This window comes from Mya arenaria, chromosome 3, assembly GCF_026914265.1.
Source record: "Mya arenaria isolate MELC-2E11 chromosome 3, ASM2691426v1".
NCBI lineage: Eukaryota > Metazoa > Mollusca > Bivalvia > Myida > Myidae > Mya > Mya arenaria.
In genome coordinates, this window is record NC_069124.1 from 45,196,442 (window position 1) to 45,220,567 (window position 24,126).

Consider the following 24,126-nt stretch of genomic DNA (forward strand, 5'->3'; position numbering starts at 1 on the left):
TATATCTACTACATCTACGAAAGCTGATCCAGAATTACGTGGACTTTTTTTTTCAGTAATTCAAATATCATTGCAAATAGAACATAGAAACTTCACATACAATACATGTAACATATCCGATACAATTCCTGAAATTTTCATTGCAATACATTTCGCTGAAATACAATCCATTCGACAAATGGTTGAAACCGACCGGCGCAGTCCAATGACGTCAAAGACGTTGCGTTCATTAAGCGTCACATTTGTTCGATGTATTTCCAACCATCACTGGCACACCTTTTATTCAGTAAATAAGGAAATGCTTGTAGTATTAAGACATCAAATGTTATATGGTACTCTTTTCCATAATCAAGAGAAAGTATAATGCTTAAAAGTATCATAACAAAAATATAATTAAGAATGTATTATTAACATGAGCGGGCTGTAAGTCAAACTAGCCGGTCGATATCCGACTGACCAATCCGCGTCCAGATTAGGTAGGGCTTATAAGTTGCCCTTTGTTAACAGGCATGACCTCCAACAATCTGCACTTATCTACAGTAGTGTATTTACGCCGGGTTTTATATTTTTAACACAAAATACGTCTCTCATAACTGAGAGATAGTAAAGACAATTAAGGACTTCCGAAACACTGACATTTTGCCTTAGTGCTGCTCAAATTATGCATTTTTTGCATTTGTTTGATAAGAAATTGAGACTATTTCAACCATGCAAATTTCTTTATTCAACCGTACATAATATTCATACGTATATGTTCCGTTAGTTTTAAAACAAGAAATAACATAATGAGTATAATTTGACGAAAACTTGCGGTTTATTTTCATTTTTAAATTTGCCTCTCTCTGTGCGTAGAGTTTTGAATACGAAGCATATACATTTGTATTTAAATTCGTTTGGACATATTAGTAAAATTTATTATGACTTTAATCTTTTCTAACATCTATTTTTGCATTTCATTTCATACGGATATTAAGAGATAGAAAGAAACATTAAGGTAGTTATATCAATTATAATTATTCTTTAAACTAGTATAAAACATGTGATTCATAATAAAGAAAGGAAGAAAATAGTTTTGACATTTGATCTTAACAAACGTCGTTTTTTTTTTACTTTTTAAAGGTAATCAATACAAGTTTTGTTTTCCTGTATTTGAGAGACTGCATTTCTACTGTAACAAAATTCCGACGTAAAACTAAATTAATTTAACGATAAGACATTAAATTCACTCTACCAGAATTATAGAGTGCATTCTATAATGCTAATGAACTAATTTAGTGTTATACATGTACTTGTTTATATTGTTATGTTTTACAATGTTCTATGCATTTTTTATCTGATTGTCATGTATAACCTCAGTATTATTATCGCCTACTTCTGCGTAGTTGTTGCAGGACTCTTACTCACGTGACACTGTAGGCGTTACACAATGTCTACAACCAACAGATATGTTATTGCAATATACTCATTTTATATTAATATAATCTTATTTAAAATCAATACAAACACATGTATAACAAAGATAAAGTTTGAGTGATCAACTACTGACTAAATAATGCATTTATGGAAAATATTAATTACTGAAAACAATATTGTAACCGTGTATTTAATAGCTGAAAACGCAAATATATTAAATGATTGGCGAGTGCTAAACGATTGAGTTGAGTGCGATCTTCTATCTGCACCTTTCGTTCAAATTAAACTCGGTATCCTTCATAAGAACCATTGTTTTACAAATTTGTTTATCCGTTTTGGTGTATTAAAACAATTGTATTAATTGTGGTAAATCTAATTTTGGAGTAAGAGTTTAAGTAAAACTTTTAAATGCGATTACCTCGAAAACATTTAAAATGTACATTGAACCATAATGCAGGGGGTAAATTAAAAAATATAGTTGGTCGTTATTGTTAAGCAACACATATGTCAGTTATTGTTCATTTAAATTCATTTTATCCACCTTCAGTTTGAGATTGACGTTCGTTAAGACTACAGAGGTTGATTACAGTGGTGTCAATACGTATTCTCATTCAAACCGAGACTGCGGGGTCGCTGATCGAGTAAGAGGTTGTTCACAGTCGTGTCATATTCTCATTCATCCGAGACTGCGGGGTCGCTGATCGAGAAAGAGGTTGTTAACAGTGGTGTCAATACATATTCTCATTCAAACCGAGACTGCGGGGTCGCTGATCGAGAAAGAGTACGTTTACAGTGATGTCATATTCTCATTCATCCAAGACTGCTGGGTCGCTGATCAAAAAGAGGTTGATTACAGTGGTGTCAATACATATTCTCATTCAAACTGAGACTGCGGGTCGCTGATCGAGTAAGGGGTTGTTCACAGTGGTGTCAATGCATATTCTCATTCAAACCGAGACTTCGACTGTCAGTTCATGGTCATTTTCAAACTAAAACTGTGTGATCGATGCTAGAAGTTGAAGCTGTTTATAGTGATGTCAATACATGATCTCACTCAAACTAAAACTGCGGGGTCGCTGATCGAGCCTGAGGATGTTTACAGTGTGTTTTCAATAGGTCTCATTCAAACCCAGACTGCAAGGTCGCTGATTGAGATAGGGGCTTTTGCCAGTGATGTCAATACATGTTTTAATTCAAGCCCAGACGTCGTGGTCGCTGATAGAGGAAAAGCGTGTCAATACATGGTTTTATTCAAACCCTTACTTAAGGGCCTCTGATAGAGGTAAAGTTGTTGACAGTGTTGTCAATACATTTTTTCATTCAAACCCTTACTGCGGTACCGCTGATAGAGGTAAATTTGTTGACAGTGCTGTCAATACATTGTTTCATTCAAACTCGGACTGCGGGGTGGCTGATCGAGGGAGGGGCTATTGACAGTGCTGTCAATACATGGTCTCATTCAAACCCAGACTGCCATGTCGCTGTTCGAGATAGGGGCTTTTGACAGTGCTGTCAATACACGTTTTAATTCAAGCCCAGGCGTCGTGGTCGCTAATAGAGGTAGAGGCTATTGACAGTGCTGTCAATACATGGTCTCATTCAAACCCAGACTGCAATGTCGCTGTTCGAGATAGGGGCTTTTGACAGTGCTGTCAATACACGTTTTAATTCAAGCCCAGGCGTCGTGGTCGCTAATAGAGGTAGAGGCTATTGACAGTACTGTCAATACATGGTCTCATTCAAACTGAAACTGCGGGGTGGCTGATCGAGGTAGGGGCTATTGACAGTGCTGTCAATACAATAGGCCAGATTTGGCGGGGCTTATCAGTTGCCCTTTGCTAACCGGCATGACCTCCGACAATCTTCACTTTTCAACAGTCGCGTGATTATGCCCTTTTATATAAATTTAACACATTTTTTACATAACTGAGTGATAGTAGAGACAATTGAAGAAAACTGAAATACTGACATTTTCCCATAGTGCTGCTCAAATTATGTTTTTTTTTGCATGTGTTTGATAACAAAGTTACCTTTCAGTAGACTATTTAAACCCCTCAAATATCTTAATGTAGCCGTACATAACAAACGTATATTTTCCGTTAGTCTTAAAACAAGAAATAACATTACGAGTATAAGTGTATAATTTTGACGATATCTTGCGATTTATGTTCATATTTAAAAGTGCCTCCTGCGTTAAGTTTTAAATCCGAAGCATATACATTTGTTTTTAAGTTTGTTCGAACATATTAGTAAAAAAGACACATCAAGTGATTTGAGTTTCATTTTTTTTAACGAGAGATAAAGGATCTGATATCATATAACTAACGGTCACAAAAGGTATATACGTATAGATAAAACGAAATCATCTTTTTGTAAAAAAAGCAATTCCATGTATAGACCTGTAAATTTATTATGACTTTAATTATTTCTATTTTCCAGTTTTGCATTTCATTTAATACGGATATTAAATTATGGTGAAAAACATTAAGGTAGTTATATCAATTCTAAAACTTCAAAATTTAATAATTCAAAACTCTATGTAAATAGGTGATTCTTAATAGAGAAAGGAAGAAAACAGCAAAATACATTGTGTTTTCTACATTTAATACAAACGTCGTTTTTGTTGACTTTCGTGAGGAAATTAATACAAGTCTTGTTTCCCTAAATTTGAAAGACTGCCTTCCTACTGCAACAAAATTCCGCTGTTATTTAGAAATAATTATTTCAAAGTTTAAACATAAAATTTCTTCTACCTGTACTATATATTGCATTCAATTAATAATAATAAAGTAATTTAATGTTATACTTGCTTATATTGCTATGTTTTGCCATGTTAAATGCATTTTTTTGTCTGATTGTCAGGTATATCTTCCGTAAGGGTGAAATACCTAAAATGTCCATTGTGTCAGAGAAAGAACAGTCCGAGGCACGCAGTGCCGAGGTTGTTGTTTCGCTGACATAGTGGACAGTTTGACGCGTTTCACCCTTACAGAAGTTATACATTTTAAAATTATTGATTTAACCTAAAAAAAGGGGCTTAAAAGTATTTTTTTCTCAAATAAGTGCAAAGTTTGTCAACACGCGTCTTGATTCCACCATACTACTTTTTCTACTGACTGTCCATTATTAGAACAATGACTGTCCATTATTTGAAAAATTGATGTCCATTATTAAAATATTGGACAGTCCATTCTTACTATTGGACAGTAATTGGAAATAAAGTACATAACGCTGTCCAATGACCAATATAGAGTACAAAAAGAGCAATAGATGTCGTAACAAACATGGTTTGAGTATTATTATCGTCTTCTTCTGCGTACTTGACGGAGGGTCCTTACTAAGGGGTCACATGACATTGTAGGCGTAGCCTTATCGCTTTCGACGTGGTGTCAATTAATGAGGTTAGTCATGTCACACTCTTTGAGTATATAAAACTACACAATGTTTGCAACCATCAAATATGTTATTGCAATATATTCATATTATATTAAGTAAAACATTTAATGCGATTATCTCGAAAACGTCAAAAATGCACTTCTTAGAACCTTAATGCACAAAGGGGGGTAAATTAAAAAACATCGTCTGTCGTTCTTGTTAAGCAACACACAAATAAGTTATTATTCTTTTAAATTCATTTCATTCACCTTCAGTTTAAGATTGACGTTCGTAAAAAATAAAGAGGTTGTTTACAGTGATGTCAGTACAAAGTATCTTTCAAATTAAATATGCGGGATGGTTGATAGAGGTTAAAGCTGTTTACAGTGCTGTCAATACATGGTCTCATTCAATCTAAAACTGCGGGGTCGCTGATCGAGCTAGAGGCTGTTTACAGTGTTGTCAATACAGGGTCTAATTCAAACTCAGACTGTAAGGTCGCTGTTACATGTATAGGCTGTTGACAGTTTTGTGAATACATAGTCTCATTCAAACTTGAACAGGAGGGGTTGCTGATCGAGGTAGAGGCTGTTGACAGTGCCGTCAATACATTGTCTAATAGAGGTTGTTGACAATGATAACATAACATGGCTTCATTCAAACCCAGACTGCGGTGTCGGTGAGAGAGGTAGAGGTTGTTGTCAGTGCTGTCAATACATGGTCTCATTTTAAATGAACCTGTTGGTTCGCTGATAAAGGTAAAGGCTTTTGACAGTCAATCCATGGTTTCTCAAACTAAAACTGTGGGGTCGCTGTCAGATTTGAGGCTGTTTGAAATTCTGTCAATACATGGTTTCATTAAAACTCAGACTGCGGGGTCGCTGATGCAGGTTGAGGCTGTTGACAGTTCTGTCAATACATGAAAACATTTAAACCCAGAATGCGGGCTCGCTGATAGAGATAAAGCGGTTGACAGTGCTGTCAATACATGGCCTCATTCAAACTAAAACTGCGGGGTCGCTGATAGAGGTTGAGGCTGTTGAAAGTACTGTCAATACATGGTCATATTCAAACTTAAACTGCGAGGCTGCTGATTGAGGAACATGTACAGTGATTGTTGTCATTTCTGTCAATATATACTCTCATTCAAGCCCAGAATGCGGGTTTTCGGATCGTTTTAGCGGATATTGACAGTGCTGGTCAATACACGGTTTCATTCGAACCCTGACTGCATGGTCACTGATAGAGTTAAAGGTTGTTGACATTGCTATATATGCATCGTCTTATATGAATCGAGACTGTTGGATAACTGATAGACGAAGAGGTTGTTGGCAGTATCGTCAATACATGGTCTCATTCAAACTGAGACTGCGTTTTTGTTTAAAGACGTAGAGATTACTGACAGAGATTCAAATACATGATCTCATTCCAATTAAAACTGCGGGATCGCTGATAGAGGTTGAGGTTGTTGACAGTGCTATCAATACAAGGTCTCATTCAAACTGATACTGCTTTTGTCATACTTTGAAGGTAACCTCTGCTTCCGAAGAATATGTGTATATACATCTTTGAGTGAAATACGCACTTAAACTAAAAAAAACTATAACTGCACCGCCAGTAATTAAGTCGAAATTTAGCGACAGTTCAAATCAATATGAAAAGTAGATCATTAAAATTACCGAAACCTAAGCGTCCGTTTTTCACGATGTATCAACAATGCTCATTTAGTTGTACTTTCTTCGTAATGTTTGATACATTCACTACATTCTTGGTGGGACACCTTAAAATGTAACGGAAGATAACCGTCCGTTCTTGATGAGATATCGCCAAACGAGCATTTAGTTGTACTTTCTTCGTAGTGTTTGATACATTTACCGCATTCTTGGTGGGACACCTTAAAATGTAACGGAAGATAACCGACCATTCTTTATGAGGTATTGTAATATGTGCATATGTCCATTTATATGTCCATTTTGTAATTTGTAAGTATTTTATATATAACGTAAAACTGTCTCAGTCAAACACGTAGGAGTTAATATCAGCTTAATAATATTGTGCTATTATTGAAATACACATACATGTAAATGTTATCTTGCTCATATATTTACATGTTCTTAGTTCATTATCTAATCTTATTGATATACAATCATAATCAACAGAAATATACTATATCGATAATTTACCGAAAGTAAAAACACATTCTTCTTCCGATTCGATTCGACTATCGATACGGTTTGGATTCCGATTTTGAAACAATAATAATAACATAAAACATATTAACTGCAACATAATCAACACGAATACAGTATATCGTTTATTCACGGAAAGTAAAAACACATTCTTTTTCCGATTCGTTTCGATTATCGATACGGTTTGGATTCAGATTTTGAAACAAAAATAATAACATAAACCACATTAACTGCATAATGTATTTATTTCGCCTTATGTACAACAATTGTATATTTTTAATATCAAATGTCAATTAACACTCTAATTGAACCCATTCTGTTATCAATAACTTCTTCGACATATGTATTTTATGTCTTTTTGGGTTTGTCCTACTGATAATACATCATATTTTCTTAATATTGCATATCAGTGTTAGCGGCATTATTGCAGGGCTCGGGCCAAACTGACACCCTGTATCACATATATTACAATAGGCGCTTCCTTTAGCTTTCCTTCTTACAAATATTACATATTAATAACATGCCAATACCACAAAACAAATGTACAAGTGTCGAAATCATTCTATAGTGTAGTTTTGTAATATAATGAGGTATATCAGAAACGTGGTTTTCTACCTTAGCTTGATATTAAGGTTGCACTCAACACGAGTGTTGTGGAAGCAAATACTTTAAATGAATAATTACATTTCACAGAAATAGTCTGTAAAATATGTAACGGTTTCGGCCTCCCTCCTTCGCTAAAAATTGCCCGTTAGTCTCCTGATATGCCAGTTGGCTGCATTATTTCTAGGAATATTTTGAACGGATGAGTTGTAGAATCTTAACGCTTCGGGCAGATTTCCTTCCATCTCCCAGCAGTGTCCCAGCAAGTTGGCAGCCGTCTCAGCATGATACATTGTATATAATATGTCTTTGTTTATAAAACAGTTAATTAAATTTTTGTGTGCCTGTACCCGTTTGATGTGAAGACCAAGTTTCCTGTACGTGAGATACTGGAGGTAGTAGAGGAATGGTCGAGAGTCTACTGCGGCCTTATCCATCCACCTTCTTTCAAGACTAGATCTATGTAGGATATCGTCATTCACAGCCCTGTTCATTTCATATAACAAAAATGGTGGCACACAGAAAACGTCTAAATGTGTAAACGACACGCAAAGGGCAACTTTACGTATGACTGTATCATAGTTCCAATCATCCGTTGTACTCTCAATTAATAACGCGTCGGGTTCTTCATAATTTCTTCCACACTGACATAGAGCATGCACATTAGCGCCATATCTACGTTCAACGTCATTCAGCACGTCTGCCGCTCTTTGTGGATCTCCCCTGCAGTAAAACATTGACGCCAGTTTCAGTCTACTGGACGTCACGTCAGTGTCAAGAGAACGTTCATAGAGATTAAATATTTCTGGTGTGAGTTGAAGTTTATGTTCTATGTAAAAAGACGAAGTAACTGATGCGAAAATGGAGTAAATGTGCGGCTTAAACAGTGAAAGTGCCTGTCGCTCATAACGAGATAATATATAGATAATGTTGTCTTCCTCAGGAATAGATAAAACAGTGAATAATAGTCGAAACGTTGCAGGATTTAACGCATTGTTTGCGATAAGATTGAAAATCCGACCAACACGTACTATTAAGTTGTATGCTAAAACATTATTAATTGTCCTGCAAATTGTTAATCGCGGTTCAAACATGCCAGTTGTAGGAATTTGGACCCTTTGTCCTATGCTATCAATCTCCAAATCGTATAGTATCGTTAAATTGCTATCCAATAACTCTTTTATCTTTTCGAGTAATACCAGTTGGTAGTTGCGAGTGATTTTTCCTTCGAAAAGGTTTACTTCAGAGATGATATAGTGTGGACAATGACCCCTCATCAAGAACATTACCAATGTTTGCAAACAATAACCTATACACTCGATGAGCCGATCTTCTTTCCACTCCGCTGGCGATATTCTCTCCAGTGTAAAGAACATAACAGTTTTGCAGTGAAACGAAGTTAATTTACTATTATGACTTAAAAACTGTTCCATTATATATTTCTTGATCATCTTCAAGACGACGTAGCATTTTAACTGCACTATTGTAAAGTTAAAAACAAGAATGCGTTCGATTTGGCTCGGTGATAATCGCCACTCAATATGTTCGTTCAAACTCTCGAAATGTCCATCAGGTATAAGAAAACAAGAGCATTCACTTGCAGCTTGCATCATTTCCGGTGTTGGCCAATATCCACGTCTGGGTCGGTGAAACCACCGGTAAACTTCTGGTGGGAGAACTTTACATTTGAAAGCATGAACAAAGTCCCACTTTTCAGAGAAGCTTACTGAAGGACCACAACATATTAAGCCATTTCCTAATTGTTGTTTGCCAATATTTTGCCAAATTTTATTACTTATAAACACACGTCCATCTACATGTGGTACACATCCTTTCAGTTTCTGTCCGTAATATCTGTGAGGTTCTGGAGAATCTGGCTTGATAAACTGTAGCCAGTAGTGTTGTGGTGGAGTTGTCTCCTCCTTCACCATCAGGCCGTTCTGTCTCATTGCCTCCCAGTCTGCCAAATCTGACATGATGTTGGTGTAATGATCGCATATAAGAATATCAATGTCTGATTTCATCCCTGGTGTTGTAGATCCCTCTGACTGGCTCCCGAAATGAAAATACGTTCTGTCTAAACCTTTTAATTTGTCATTCAGAGTCACTATCGCCTCTTTCAGCAGGAAAGTTTCCCGCCTTTTCTTCACAATTCGGCGGTTTACGCCAATATCGTCCAGTACTCGGGACAGGCGGAAAGACATCCAGGCTTTATGGTCAGGATCCCGGTCCATCTGAAACACACGTTTATAAATAAGATGCCGTTACATTTTCAAAATGAATTGTAAATGAACCTTATTATCAATGTTTCGTACAGTTGTATAAGATATGATGACAGTATTACGTAAAGCTGTATACGGTATGGTGTCAGTATTATGTACAGGTGTATACGGTATGGTGCCATAATAATTATGTATTTATGCATCCATCCTCTTTCATAGGGTATAACGTTCATTGATTTTAAAAGGTAAAATAAAAACAAAAGCAAATAAACAAATAACTGATCAAAATATATACAACGGACATGAGTTCAAATATTTTAAAATACAAACAATCGTTTTGAAACTAGGTTGGGTATAAAAAGCGCAAACGCCATGATTTAAAAACATCAGTAATACAAACGATCGTACAATATAATAGGAAAATATATGGCATCACATATGCCGAAATTAGAACTGAGTCCGAGGAAAGCGCCCACAATTGAAAGGCGACAAAAAGTAGAACTGATTCCGAGGAAAGCGCCAACAATTGGCGACATAAAGCGCCAACCATTATCTTTATACAGCGACAACAAAAAACCTGAAATGACTAGCGAATCATGTATGCAAAAAACGACAAATATATACATACGAGAAAGAGAGGCCAAAACGTACGAAAATAGAAATATGTCAAATGTTAATAAACATGAAATCACGCATGAACAACGGTAACGTGATATTATGCAACACGTATTAAACTATCAAATGTTTAATTTAAAAAAATGGCACTCTTAAAACAAAACAATTGCAATAAAAGTTATAATAAAGGCATCCACAAAATAAATGGTTTTCGATAAATAAAAACAAAAAAAACAACAACAAAAATCAAACCAAAAAACAAAATACGACTTAATATGATTGGTAGTTACATGTTGAACAAGTGTTTAGGGAAAGGGTGGGTTTAAATTTATTTCAAATAAACAAAGGAAGTATCGTCGACCGCTTGCAAATAATATGTTTCCACTGTGAAGATATTATTTACCATTCGTTAAATTAGCAAATGTATTTAAGCTACAGTTAAGTCCCTTTGATATATCGAGTATTTATTGTGTAGTCTGTTATCAAAAGGACGATGTACCGGAGAAACATTAACTTTTTTATTTTACAAATATATTCGATATTATGCATCCATCCTCTTTCATAGGGTATAAAGTTCATTGGTTTTTAAAGGTTTAAATAAAAACAAAAGCATGTGTTTGAACTGAATATGTCATTTAATAAACAAATGACTGATCAAAATATATACAACGGACATGAGTTCGAATATTTTGCAATTCAAACAATCGTTTTGAAACTAAGTTAGGTATAAAAAGCGCCAAACACTGTGTAACAATCCCTCAACCAAAATACCTAGAAAGAGGAATGCATATTATTGTCAAATAAAAAGGACACATAATAAAGTAAAGTATGGTAATATACGAATAACATTGAAAATGAAAAACGAAATAAAACGTTTATATACTGACGATCCCTAATGCTTATAAAATGAAATCATTCAGTAGATAACTATAAAAGTGGAAAAGGAATCGTGAAAAGCAAAAATATGTACAAACAATACTGTATCCAAAAACATATCAGTAAAACCAGTGCCCACAGCTCCATATCCAATATTAGTGAAAGCCCACAGCTTCCAATTTGCTAAATATATGGAAGCCCACAGCTCACCGGTAAATTTGTGGAAGCCCACAGCTCCCAATTAGTAGATGTTGTAGGAGCCAACATGTTTCAACTAATCAAAATGGTAAATGACGGTATTCGAATATATATTTTATAAGCATTGGTCTTGACCTCCAACGACCCATGGATTGAATCTGACTTTCTGACAATCCCAACGTTGTCGCATAAGAGGCAGCACCGATCCTGAAACTATGACCTTTGTACAGGGCTGTATCACATCCTGTGAAGAAAAGTGAAAGACGTACATTGTCAGTGAAGATCTTTCTTGAAACTGGTGAGCCATCCGTAAAACTGACAAAATGGCCATGTGGCAAGGAGTTAATTCTGGTATATGCGTGCATGGCAGACACGGCGAAAAAATCATATTGTCTGATGTTAGCATGAACTTGAATTGTAATATTTCTACCGTGGTGATGCTTACACTTTGAGATAGTCAAGTCCAGAAGACCGTCTTTGAATGACAGGTTTATTCGATTACGCACTGGTTGTTTTGTGCCGCATTTTAGTCATCTCACCAACACGCAGAAATGTATGGAATGCTAGTAAGTACATGGCTTTTAGCAACACACGGTGATAGTGTGATTTACAGTTATGTACTAGAGACATCACCAACTGTCGGAGCAATTCAGGAGTGATTGGTAACCGTTTATCTGGAGAGCGACATTTGTTTGCATAAACTTGCATACACTTCCGGACCAAAAATGTTTGTGTAGGATCAAGCCAACCTTGCAGGTTGTGAGAGTATGCAATGGAAGAGAGGTTAGCCGCAACTGTTGAATCAGCTAAAAAGTTTGCTGTGAACAGCAGGACAGAATTTGTTGACGCTGGCATATTTTCAGAAAGCGTCCGTTGTTGTTTAAGGAATTCCATAAATAGGTGCAAACCTCTATCATATGTCCTGCGGGAGTTCGTATTCAGCGCTTCCGTAACAAGATAGCCAGCTATAGATTTTAAATTGTCAGCAAATGTAATGGAATGTTTTCCGACTCTGGCTTGGATGCATGGGATTCCACCAGGAAGCGTTTTACCTGATTGTGAGAAAAATAATCAGCCAATGAAGTATGCACACCAGGAATATGTTCTGCTCGAAATAGAATATTGCATTGTAATGTCTTGATTACCAGACGACGAACTAATCTCATCAGAAGCTGGTCTTTGGATGATTGTTTGTTTACAATATAAACAACTGCCTCGTTACCCGAGTGGAAAGTAATACAACCGTTACAGAGGCGATGACCCCAAACTTGTAATGTCAACACAATGGGGAAAAGCTCTTTCACAGTAATATGATTCTCATGCCATTGCCCATGTTCAAGCCAAATACCGGCGAAATATTTGTTACCAATGTTACTAGCATCTGTAAACAGGTGCAAAGCTTTAGATGAAATCCAAATGTCTGGTAAAATCAGTGAGTTACCGTTAAATTGACGTATAAATAGTTTCCAAGCTGCAACGTCAGCTCGAGCCTCAAGGGTAAGACGAACTTTGTGGTATTTTTTTTATTTTAATTTTTTAATTTTTGCTTTTAGCTTGGGTCAACGCCTGACGATAATGCAATGCCTTTACCTTGATTCGTTGCCACATGTTGCGGCGGAGAAAAAGCTGATTGTATCATGGGAGGATTGCCTGTCGGTTCATCCGTTTCAGAAGATGTAACAGGCTGGTCCACTGGTTTAATAACTCCAAGGTCCTTCAAAGTGGCGATAACGGACTGTGTAACAAGTGGAACCACCTTTTGTGCCATTTCATCGATGGTATTGGGGTCATGGCGACGCTTACGCTTGATCATTTTGCAAGAAATGTATATACGATCCGGTTTTAGGATTAAACAAACCTTAACCGCAATGGTAAATTTGTTTGTAGAGTTACTTTTGTATTAGCATTGAAACATTGCATATAATGTTAGTGAATACAGCTACCAATCGGCTTAGAATACAAGTATATAAATCAGCAATAGACCAATGGTCACGAATGGAACAAACAATATCGTAAATTAGGTGACGGTTTATGATTATGCCAGAATTTATTTTATTATATTTTTTTTAAAAAATACACCATTTATGGATGTCAAATATATTTCCGCCAACAAAACAAAAAAAATGACATGGTACTTACATATGTAAATGCAAAGTATGCCACTAATGGGCTAAAATAGCTGCCAAGTACACAGTAGGACACCAGAAGGCTAAAGAACCTGCCAAATGCACAGTATGATACCAATGGGCTAAAATAGCTGCCAAATGCACAGTATGTCACCAATGTGCTCAAATAGCTGCCAAATGCATAGTTTGCCACCAATGGGCTTAAATAGCTGCCAAATGCACAGTTTGCCACCAATGGGTTAAAATAGCTGCCAAATGCACAGTATGCCACCAATAGGCTGAGAAGCTGCCAAATGCACAGTATGACATCAATGGGCTAAAATAGCTACCAAATGCACGTGTGCCACCAATGGGCTTTAATCGCTGCCAAATGCACAGTATTTCACCAATGTGCTCAAATGACTGCCGAATGCACAGTTTGCCACCAATGGGCTAATATAGCTGTCAAATGCACAGTTTGCTAACAATGGGCTAAAATAGGTGCAAAATGCACAGTATGCCACCAATGTGCTCAAATAGCTGCCAAATGCACAGTTTGCCACCAATGGACTTAAATAGCTGCCCAAGCACAGTTTGCCACCAATGGGCTAAAATAGCTGTCAAATGCACAGTATGTCACCAATGTGCTCAAATAGCTGCCAAATGCACAGTATGTCACAAATGTGCTCAAATAGATGCCAAATGCACAGTTTGCCATCAATGGGCTTAAATAGCTGCCAAATGCACAGTTTGCCATCAAAGGGCTTAAATAGATGCCAAATGCACAGAATGTGACCAATGGGCTAAAATAGCTGTCAAATGCACAGTTTGCCACCAATGTGCTCAAATAGCTGCAAAATGCATAGTTTGCCACCAATGTGCTCTAATAGCTGCCAAATGCACAATTTGCCACCTATTTGCTCAAATAACTGCCAAATGCAGAGTTTTCCACCAATGTGCTCAAATAGCTGCCAATGCACAGTATGCCACCAAAGGGCTAAAATAGCTGCCAAATGCACAGTATGTCACCATTGTGCTCAAAAAGCTGCAAAATACACAGTTTGCCACCAATGGGCATAAATAGATGCCAAATGCACAGTTTGCCACCAATGGGCTATAAATGCTGCCAAATGCACAGTATGCCACCAATGGGCTCAAATAGCTGTCAAATGCACAGTATGCCACCAATGGGCTAAAATAGCTGCCAAATGCACAGTATGTCACCAATTTGCTCAAATAGCTGCCAAATGCACAGTTTGCTACCAATGGGCTAGAATAGCTGCCAAATGCACAGTATGCCACCAATGGGCTAAAATAGCTGCCAAATGCACAGTATGTCACCAATTTGCTCAAATAGCTGCCAAATGCACAGTTTGCTACCAATGGGCTAGAATAGCTGCCAAATGCACAGTATGCCACCAATGGGCTCAAATAGCAGCCAAGTGCACGGTATGCCACCAATGGACTGAGAAGATGCCAAATGCACAGTATTATACCAATAAGCTTAAATAGATGCCAAATGCACAGTATGCGACCGATGGGCTAACATAGCTGTCAAATGCACAGTTTGCCACCAATGTGCTCAAATAGCTGTCAAATGCACAGTATGCCACCAATGGGCTCAGATAGTTGCCAAATGCACAGTTTGCCACCAATGTGCTCAAATAGCTGCCAAGTACAGTTTGCCACCAATGGGCTAAAATAGCTGCAAAATGCACAGTTTGCTAACAATGGGCTAAAATAGCTGCCAAATGCACAGTTTGATACCAATGGGCTAAAATAGCTGCCAAATGCACAGTATGCCACCAATGTGCTCAAAAACCTGCCAAATGCACAGTTTGTCACCAATGGGTTTGAATAGATGCCAAATGCACAGTTTGCCACCAATGGGCTAAAATAGCTGCAAAATGCATAGTATTTCACCAATGGGCTAAAATAGCTGCCAAATGCACGGTATGCAACCAATGGGCTGAGAAGCTGTCAAATGCACAGTATGCTATCAATGGGCTTAAATAGCTACCAAATGCACAGTATGCCACCAATGGGCTAAAATAGCTGCCAAATGCACAGTTTGCCACCAATGGGCTTAAATAGCTGCCAAATGCGCAGTATGCCACCAATGGACTTAAATAGCTGTCAAATGCAGAGTATGCCAACAATGGGCTCAAATAGCTGCCAAATGTGCAGTATGCCAACAATGGACTTAAATAGCTTTCAAATGCACAGTATGCCACCAATGGGCTCAACTATCTGCCAAATGCACAGTTTGCCACCAATGGGCTAAAATAGCTGTCAAATGCACAGTATGCCACCAATGGGCTAAAATAGCTGTCAAATGCAGAGTATGCCACCAATGGGCTAAAATAGCTGCCAAATGCACGGTATGCCAACAATGGGCTAAAAAAGCTGCCAAATGTGCAGTATGCCACATATGGATTTAAATAGCTGTCAAATGCAGAGTATGCCACCAATGTGCTCAAATAGCTGCCAAATGCCCTGTTTGCCATAATTGTACTTAAATAGCTGTCAAATGCACAGTATGCCACCAATGGGCTCAAATAGCTGCCAATTGAACAGTATGCCACCAATGGGCTAAAAAGCTGCCAAATGCACAGTATACCAACAATGGGCTCAAATAGCTGCCAAATGTACAGTATGCCACCAATGGGCTAAAATAGCTGCCAATTGTAAGTATGCCATCAATTGGCTAAAATAGCTGCCAAAGAGATGTGTTTGTGGAAAAAATAACCAGATCATCGCGCGATCAATCAATGAGCTATACCGTAAATAACAGTATCTCGTAGTATTGTAAGTAAGAAATTATAATAATGTCAGAACACATGATTAAAGAAATGTGCATAATTATAAGAAACATGAACAACTGTTTCGTCAATACGTCTGTAAATTTGATTAAGAATTATAACAATAAATAATAACTTGCATATTTAAAGTGACAATTAAAACATTAATTGAATAAATAAAAATTAACATCAAACAAATCTGTGTTACTTATCCGTAAACCATGACATGATTATGTTTGGCACGCGCTAATTGGCCATTGATGCAAGCTCTCCGGGATATCAATTATAGCGGAGATATCTCTCGCTAATGATTTTTTTCCATAGATAAACATTCAAGCGTCTCGAGAATGATCATATCAGGATCATGTTGCCAACAAGCATGTTCTAAAACCTGGCCAGATTGTAGACATATTGAGAGTACAGGCTCTGAATATGCTGGAACACAATGATATACATTTATTTAGAAATGAAACTGGATGTTTAATATAATGATTTTTTTTTTGTTTTATTTAGATAAAAAAATGTAGTTTAATTGAATGTATCGGAATTAATTTTTTATTGGTGATGATTTTGATGTTTTGTCTTTATTTCAGATGTAGAAAACAGTTATATTGATAGGGATATGACAAACAAGTGAGAGCAATGCAGTTGTGTTGCCTTCAATCACTTAACGAAAGGTTAATTAGTAATTAGTGATAGTAATGAGGTGTTGACTAAAACATTATTTGACATTATGGATTCCACAGGGATGAAGCACTGGTATAATCGTCAAATTACAGACAACAGGTCTTGTCAACCCCATGCATAGCGAATGTTATATCCACAGGGGCAGATTGCGTTGTTTTAACACACCACGCCCCCGCCCGTTTTTTTTTTATTTTTTATATATTATCATTTTTTTAGTAAGAATATGATGTGGTAACTGTAACTTGTGATAATTGGCCAGTATATCCGAAGTGTTTTGTGTTACACTGGCAATGGTTAAGTGGTTGAAGTCTGGTGTCGGAAACAAGCTAATGTTTATCCAAAGTGTTTTGTGTTGCACTGGCAATGGTTAAGTGGTTGAAGTCTGGTGTCGGTAATAAGCTAATGTTTATCCAAAGTGTTTTGTGTTGCACTGGCAATGGTTAATTGGTTAAAGTTTGGTGTCTGAAACACTTTAATAATTATCCAAAGTGTTTTGTTCTGCACTGGCAATATCTAATTGGTTATAGTTTAGTGTCGGAAACAAGTAAATGTTTATCAAAAGTGTTTTGTGCTGCACTGGCAATGGTTAAGTAGTTGAAGTCTGGTATCGGAAACAAGCTAATGTTTATTCAAAGTATTTTGTGTTGCACTGGCAATGGTTAATTTGTTAAAGTTTGGTGTCTGAAACAAGTTAATGTTTATCTTAAGTGTTTTGTGCTGCACTGGCAATGGCTAATTGGTTAAAGTTTGGTCTCTGAAACAAGTAATATTTATCCAAAGTGTTTTGTGCAAATTATACAAAATCACAAATAAGGAGTAATGAAATACCTTGATATGTATCTGAAAAAAATGATGCACATTTTTTGAAATAACAAATTTTGAATTATGAAACATAAGTATGATGTAGTGTAGAGAGGAGTTGCAGCAAGAGGTTCAGATAACATTACTAATTTATTATCTCCTTAATCGCGGTGTAAAAGTGCCCGACGCTCATAACGAGATAATATATGGATAATGTTGCCATAAAGCAGAAAACAATTATCGAAACCTTACATGATTTAACTCATTATTTGCGGTTAAAGGGACTAGACACCAGATGGTCCCAAAATTGGTAAATTCAGCTTTTCCTCAAAACAAGCCTAGTATTGTCAATACGAGCTAGTATGAGGCCGATAATACATCACTTTACGTGATTAAAAGAATATTTCGTCGCTGTCTCAGTTAAAAATAGCGCATAATGGTTTCCCAGTTTATAGTGTGTATATTTAGCATGTGAAAGTCACGTGATAAGTACAGATACATATGACGTAATTTTTAAATTTAATGGTATTTTCGCGGTAGACAAACCCAGTAAATTTCGAATTGGAAAAATACGCAAAAACTGAGAAAGATACGTGTGTGGACAGCGATGTGATTAGATTCAATGCGTTGTACACAACGATATCAATTTTATGTAAGTTTTTGAGGATTTTCTTTTTCATAAGGAATATGCATTAAACTGATTTAAAGCGGTTCAAAGTTCGGAAACTTGAATTAAGAATCTCTTAGGCCATTGTATACATGATTTTGTAGGGCCGATATATTTGTGCTCATTATAATCACACTACTAATCATACTAATCCTTCTTCATCTACCTTAAAGAGAGTTCATCATATGTATGAAATCAATTGATTACATTTCATTTGAAAGAACTTAGCGCTAGTGTTTGCTAGTGTTTGCTTGCTACAGGTACCTCACCGAAGTCTTTCAGCGCTTTCAGTGCTTTGATTATATGTTCATTTAAACAACAAAATGTTAATTAAGTTCTGCATTATGCTGGAATAACGGTTTTGGTCCTAATTTCTGTGTTCTTCTTGATATTTCAGCAGCCACTTTCACACGCAGAATTCGACTGCATCTCCATCAACAAATTTCGCAGCAAAGGTATTTATTGGCTTTCTCGATTAAACCTCTAAAGTGCTTAATTAATGTACATGTATCATATATATTTAATAAAGTTGTAATTCATGATAAAATAAGGGTAGAAATGAGAGCAGGTTTATTGAAATAATATGGATTGTGTAAGCAGCTTAAAAATGTCATCATTTAATTGTTATAAGGTGTTTGTTGCAATTAATCAAACAACATTTACAGGTATCGGAGCAACCTAGATGGTCAACTTCGCAAGAAAACTCATGTCAACCATCTCCACTCCTGTAACCCCAGGCAACTCTGATGTGGTAAGAATACATTTCAATATTGCTAAACCGTCTGTCATCACGTATTCAGGCCATCCGAAACATAATTATGTCCTTAACTTATTATTTTCATACAAATAACATATTGTTAATAAAACGGTTGTTTCAGGAGTCGTTGCTACCTCTTAATGAGTCCATCTTTGAAATTCCAGTTACTTACAAAATGTGTTATTAACAATATTAATCAGAAAATAATGAACCCCACCTTTAACGCTTTCGTTTTAAACGTGTGTGCTGCAAGAAACACTACAAATTTAGTTATACCTGTTTGTTTAATCATAAAGTTATGATACTATAATGGCAAATAAAACCACAAGCTCAGAAGTTTGTGACTTTGTAAAAAATAACTAACATCTTCTCCCAAGTTTCAACTTATCTACAGGTGAGGTTATTGCTTCACAGTGAGGTTTATAGAACGAAACATGCACAAATGCTATCCGAAAAGGGGCAAAAGGAGAAAACTTAATGTATGACCTCATTGACAAGGTGTTAACCATTACCAAACTGGCGAACTCCATGGGGAACAGGTATTGGAAAACCCCGCCCTGGTGAGGAAAGAAAGCATATGCTTGGCCACTGGCAATACTTGAAGGTAGATACTGTATTACAAGTAACTTAATAAATAACATTTTAGGTTTGACTGCCTAAAATATAAACATAAGACAGAAGGCAAGACTCATGGTTACCCATTTAAAAATCATTGTGCGAAATAATCTACCAAAGACTTAGGTTACCAAACACAGAGTTAAGCAATATAACACCCTTCTCATATCTCTGCCTTTAATATATGTGTTCTTGTTTTTTGAGAAAAAAAAATGCTTCGGTTAACTTATGTTATGATAAGAAAGTTTATAATTTCCGTTTAATAAAAAAAAATAATGTCTTTTTTTCAGAGTATGTGATATGACGGAAAATGCTGCCATGACATTCCCTGAAGTAGATTCAAATCAGGCCACCACTAAGAAAAACACGTATGCGCGATAACAATTGACAAATACTAGATTGATGAACAATAAGGAAGTACTCATTCTACTGTAAGGTGTACTAGTGAGTAGAACTATATTTTATAGCCAATATGATAATTTAATGTAACTTTTATTATTCTGCAAATTTATATTTGAAATTCAAAATCAATTGAGTATGCTTTAATATGGTTATTCACATTGTCTTTTTAAGTCCGTTAATTTAGCATACTTTTCGCCTGTAAATTATTGCGCCGGCCAGGTTCCGCCTCAAACACTAAAAATTATATTATTCAAAGTACGCCTGGAAAAAATCTCCGCCCGGAACTTATAGTTAAATTACGTGTCAATTCCGAATGAAAAATTTCGTACAGAAATTTCTTATATACTGGTTGAGACAGTCTATAAATACCGAACACCTGTTAAATCACGCGTTTGTTTACCTCGATCAATAATTCGATGATCTAGATCGATACAGACGCTTGCCTTAGCAACGAATGCGAATTTTCGTCAAGTTGAGGTGAGTATTTTTTTTTATAAATCCCTGTCAAACTCCTAATCAGGTGAAATGTAAATATGCAGCACGCGGGGGAATGACGTCACAGACCGCGTGCACAATTTTGAACCGTTTTAGGTGTTGACGCATTTGCGTTGCCAACTATGCTATTACATTCTTAGTTTTTTTTCATTTTCTGCAAACACCACTTATTTTCTTTAATTTGATTTGACACTTTTGTGTAATTTATCACGTAATTGCTTATTAATATATTTTAAATCGCACTGTAATCAATATCATGGGTTAGGAATGTTCTTAGATTTTCGAAGCAAGGGACACAACTCAAATTTTCTAAGATTAGATTCTGTTCGAGTTGATTCCCATTCCCATTGTGTGATTGATTAGAAATGAAAACAAACTATGACGAAATAGCAATCTATTTTTAGATAAAATATAATTTTTAAAGCGATCGGGATTTACAAACTCAATTTCACCGAGTGAATGGTGATTTACTGTGCTTGAAATGAACGTTTTGCGTTCATGAATCAAAATATTTTGTGAATGTGTACTTCAGTAGAGAGTGATGTTTGAACCAACCATTATTCATGCAAAGTTTGAAGTTACTAGAACCAAAACTCGCAAAGATATTGCTAGAAAACTGTCAAAACTGTTCGGATTTACAAACTCAACCAGTATAGAGAGAGAATTACTTAAAATCTAACAGGCTAACAGTGACCCCAACGAATATTTGGCTAATTTAAGTTTACAATGGTTTAATTTGGTGTTATATATGCACTCGCTCTCCACCGTATTGTCATGAAAATTTCACTTTGACAATATTAGTGGAAAGTGGGCGCCCTCCAGAGGCAAACCATACCTCTAGAGCCGCTATTGTATAGTATACTTCCTGATTCTAGATGTTCAGCATAAAAACATCAACGAATGAATTCACAATATAAGATGGGAAAGTCATTTAGGTGAAGTATTTTTCTCTTGATGTTAGGAACGTTTCTATATGTAATTGGGACACTTGATTAGGCTGGAACGAGTTAAAGGCGCTTTCTCACGTTTATATAATCTGGGACAAAATGCTCGCAAATGTAATGGATTTGAACAAAAATGTCAAAATACTATCAACATAAAATCCGTTTAAGGTTGCTGTTTTTTTTTATATAGTTTATTACAAATGCATAAAGGCCTTAGACCCTTATATATACAGGAAACAATCATTCCATTGTTGGTCACATTTATATATTAAATATAAAATATATATATATATTAATAATATTTTATTAAAAATGCTTATACAATTTTTGGACAACCTAGCTGAAACTTCACTTGAGTGGAATATAATTGAAAAAGAGAACATTTTGACTTCATCTTCGAACAACTTCGAACTTGTGATCGCTCAAAGGCACTTGTATCTGTGACGGGTATATACATAATATATTTGAACCAAAATGTCAAAGTAATATCAAAATAAAATCCGCTTATATAGCAAATAAAGTCGTTCTCCTGGCTTCTACCATAAGCGTTTGAGTAAATTTTTTGACGACGATTAATATTTCAATATGTGGGGGGGGGGGGGGGGGAATGAATTAAAAGTGGTCATTCCTGTAAGTATGGTAAAATAATAAATATTCGCTTAATAGATTAAGTGGAAACGAATTTAAATTTAATTAACAAATCTGAATAGACTTTTCAATCGCTAGGATGTACGGTTGTGCTAGTTTATAAATTAACATGCCACCTGTTGATTCCCCAGAATAAAAATACACTGTACTGTAACAATTAATATACTAAAAGCAATACATTGTATTTCCTAAGGTAATGAAAAATGCCAATACCGGTGAAGAATGTTGCCATCATACGGGTACCTTGTCTAAATACAAATCGTTATGCGAGTTAATTCTTAATTTCACAAGGGTAGGGCAAATTCCTATACGCGAAATAAAATGAATAGAAATTATTTGTGAAGAAAATTATGAACATGTACGTAAGTCGTTAAAAAACAGTTTGTTTTCACCAACTCGACCGACCCTATTTTTTTCCTCCCGACCCTGCACTTTGTTTTGCCGTAGTGTGTTTTTTTCGTAATTTCCTAAAAAATGTGCATTATTTGAGTGAACATGTTAAAATTTGACCATTTTGTATTAAAAAAATTCTACAATAGTGATAAAGCCTGATAAAGGTCGGTCTAGTACAGAATCCCGGTTCTCCAAAAATAAAGTTATGCCTTCCTACCTACCCTATTTTTTTAAAGAGATATTAGTGGAAACAAAGAACTTTTTTTGGCCTAAGACAACGCAAGCCTATAACATGCGACTTACCGTTATTCTTTTGATCCAGTCACAATTAACACACCCAGACAATTAGAAATTAACTTTAAGATTCAACAATTTATAGTTCAAATTAAGAGAGCATACTTATTACTTCTGGGAAATTACTCAATGCAAAGTTAAGACCGTATTTCCGTAATAAACGAAATAAGCGGTTTACACAATGAGTAGCGTCCTCTACATACATGCTTCAGGGAAAAACGGCAGTGAATCAGAAACAATACTTAAAACATTTACGAAACATAGTAAACATTTCCGGCCACAAGTGATAAAGGAACAGTCCACTTTACTAGCTTTTATACTCTACGACGGCTCCCGTCATCGATCGCTCGAATTTGAAACTTAACGCGTCGTCCTCATAATATTATTTCAAATGAAGGAACATACAATTTACAATTTTGCCACCACTTTTTGACACACACTAAACATAAATGAATTAAAAAAGAAGAAAAATAAACAGGAAAAATCAAATTGTAGGGTATTTTTTATACTTTGACCTTAAAATGACCTTGACAATGACCTTGAAGTAGTTAAGGTTATATGTCAATTTGAAGTACATAATGAGAAAAGTAATATCCATATATATATTCATTCTTATTTATTTAATAAAAATAGCTATATTTGAACATAATATTTTTACTGAAATGGCAATTAATGGCGGCCATCCTGGACGCCATCTTGGATATTTCCTTTTTGCAAGAGCCGCCAAGTGGCCAAACGCACTTTTCATAATCTACAGACTTTAACTTACAATTTGATTTTTTTTTTTTCTCATTTATTTTCACATAGAGTAGTAATAACACATTATCTTCATCTTTATATAATACAACCTTCTATGCATATTCTATCAGTATGGTAAAGCTCACACACACACACACACACACACACGCACACACATACACACACACATACACACACGCAGACACACACGCACACACACACGCACACACACACGCACACACACACGCACACACACACACACACACACACACACACGACAGTGATGTC

The 24,126-nt window shown here is 36.0% G+C and overlaps 1 protein-coding gene across 1 annotated transcript; it reads right to left on the bottom strand.

Moving 5' to 3' along the window:
• Positions 1-7,215: 7,215 nt before the first annotated feature.
• LOC128226789 (uncharacterized) lies at positions 7,216-23,269 on the bottom strand. The gene is made up of 2 exons (XM_052936847.1): positions 23,110-23,269; positions 7,216-9,814 (listed from the first exon to the last, which is right to left on the bottom strand). Exon 2 carries the CDS (start codon positions 9,812-9,814, stop codon positions 7,715-7,717), a length of 2,100 nt encoding a protein of 699 aa, XP_052792807.1. The 5' UTR covers positions 23,110-23,269; the 3' UTR covers positions 7,216-7,714.
• Between the last annotated feature and the right edge of the window lie 857 nt (positions 23,270-24,126).

Excerpts from the sequence above, each read along its gene's own strand:
- LOC128226789 (XM_052936847.1), bottom strand. The coding sequence starts at position 9,814 with ATGGACCGGGATCCTGACCATAAAGCCTGGATGTCTTTCCGCCTGTCC.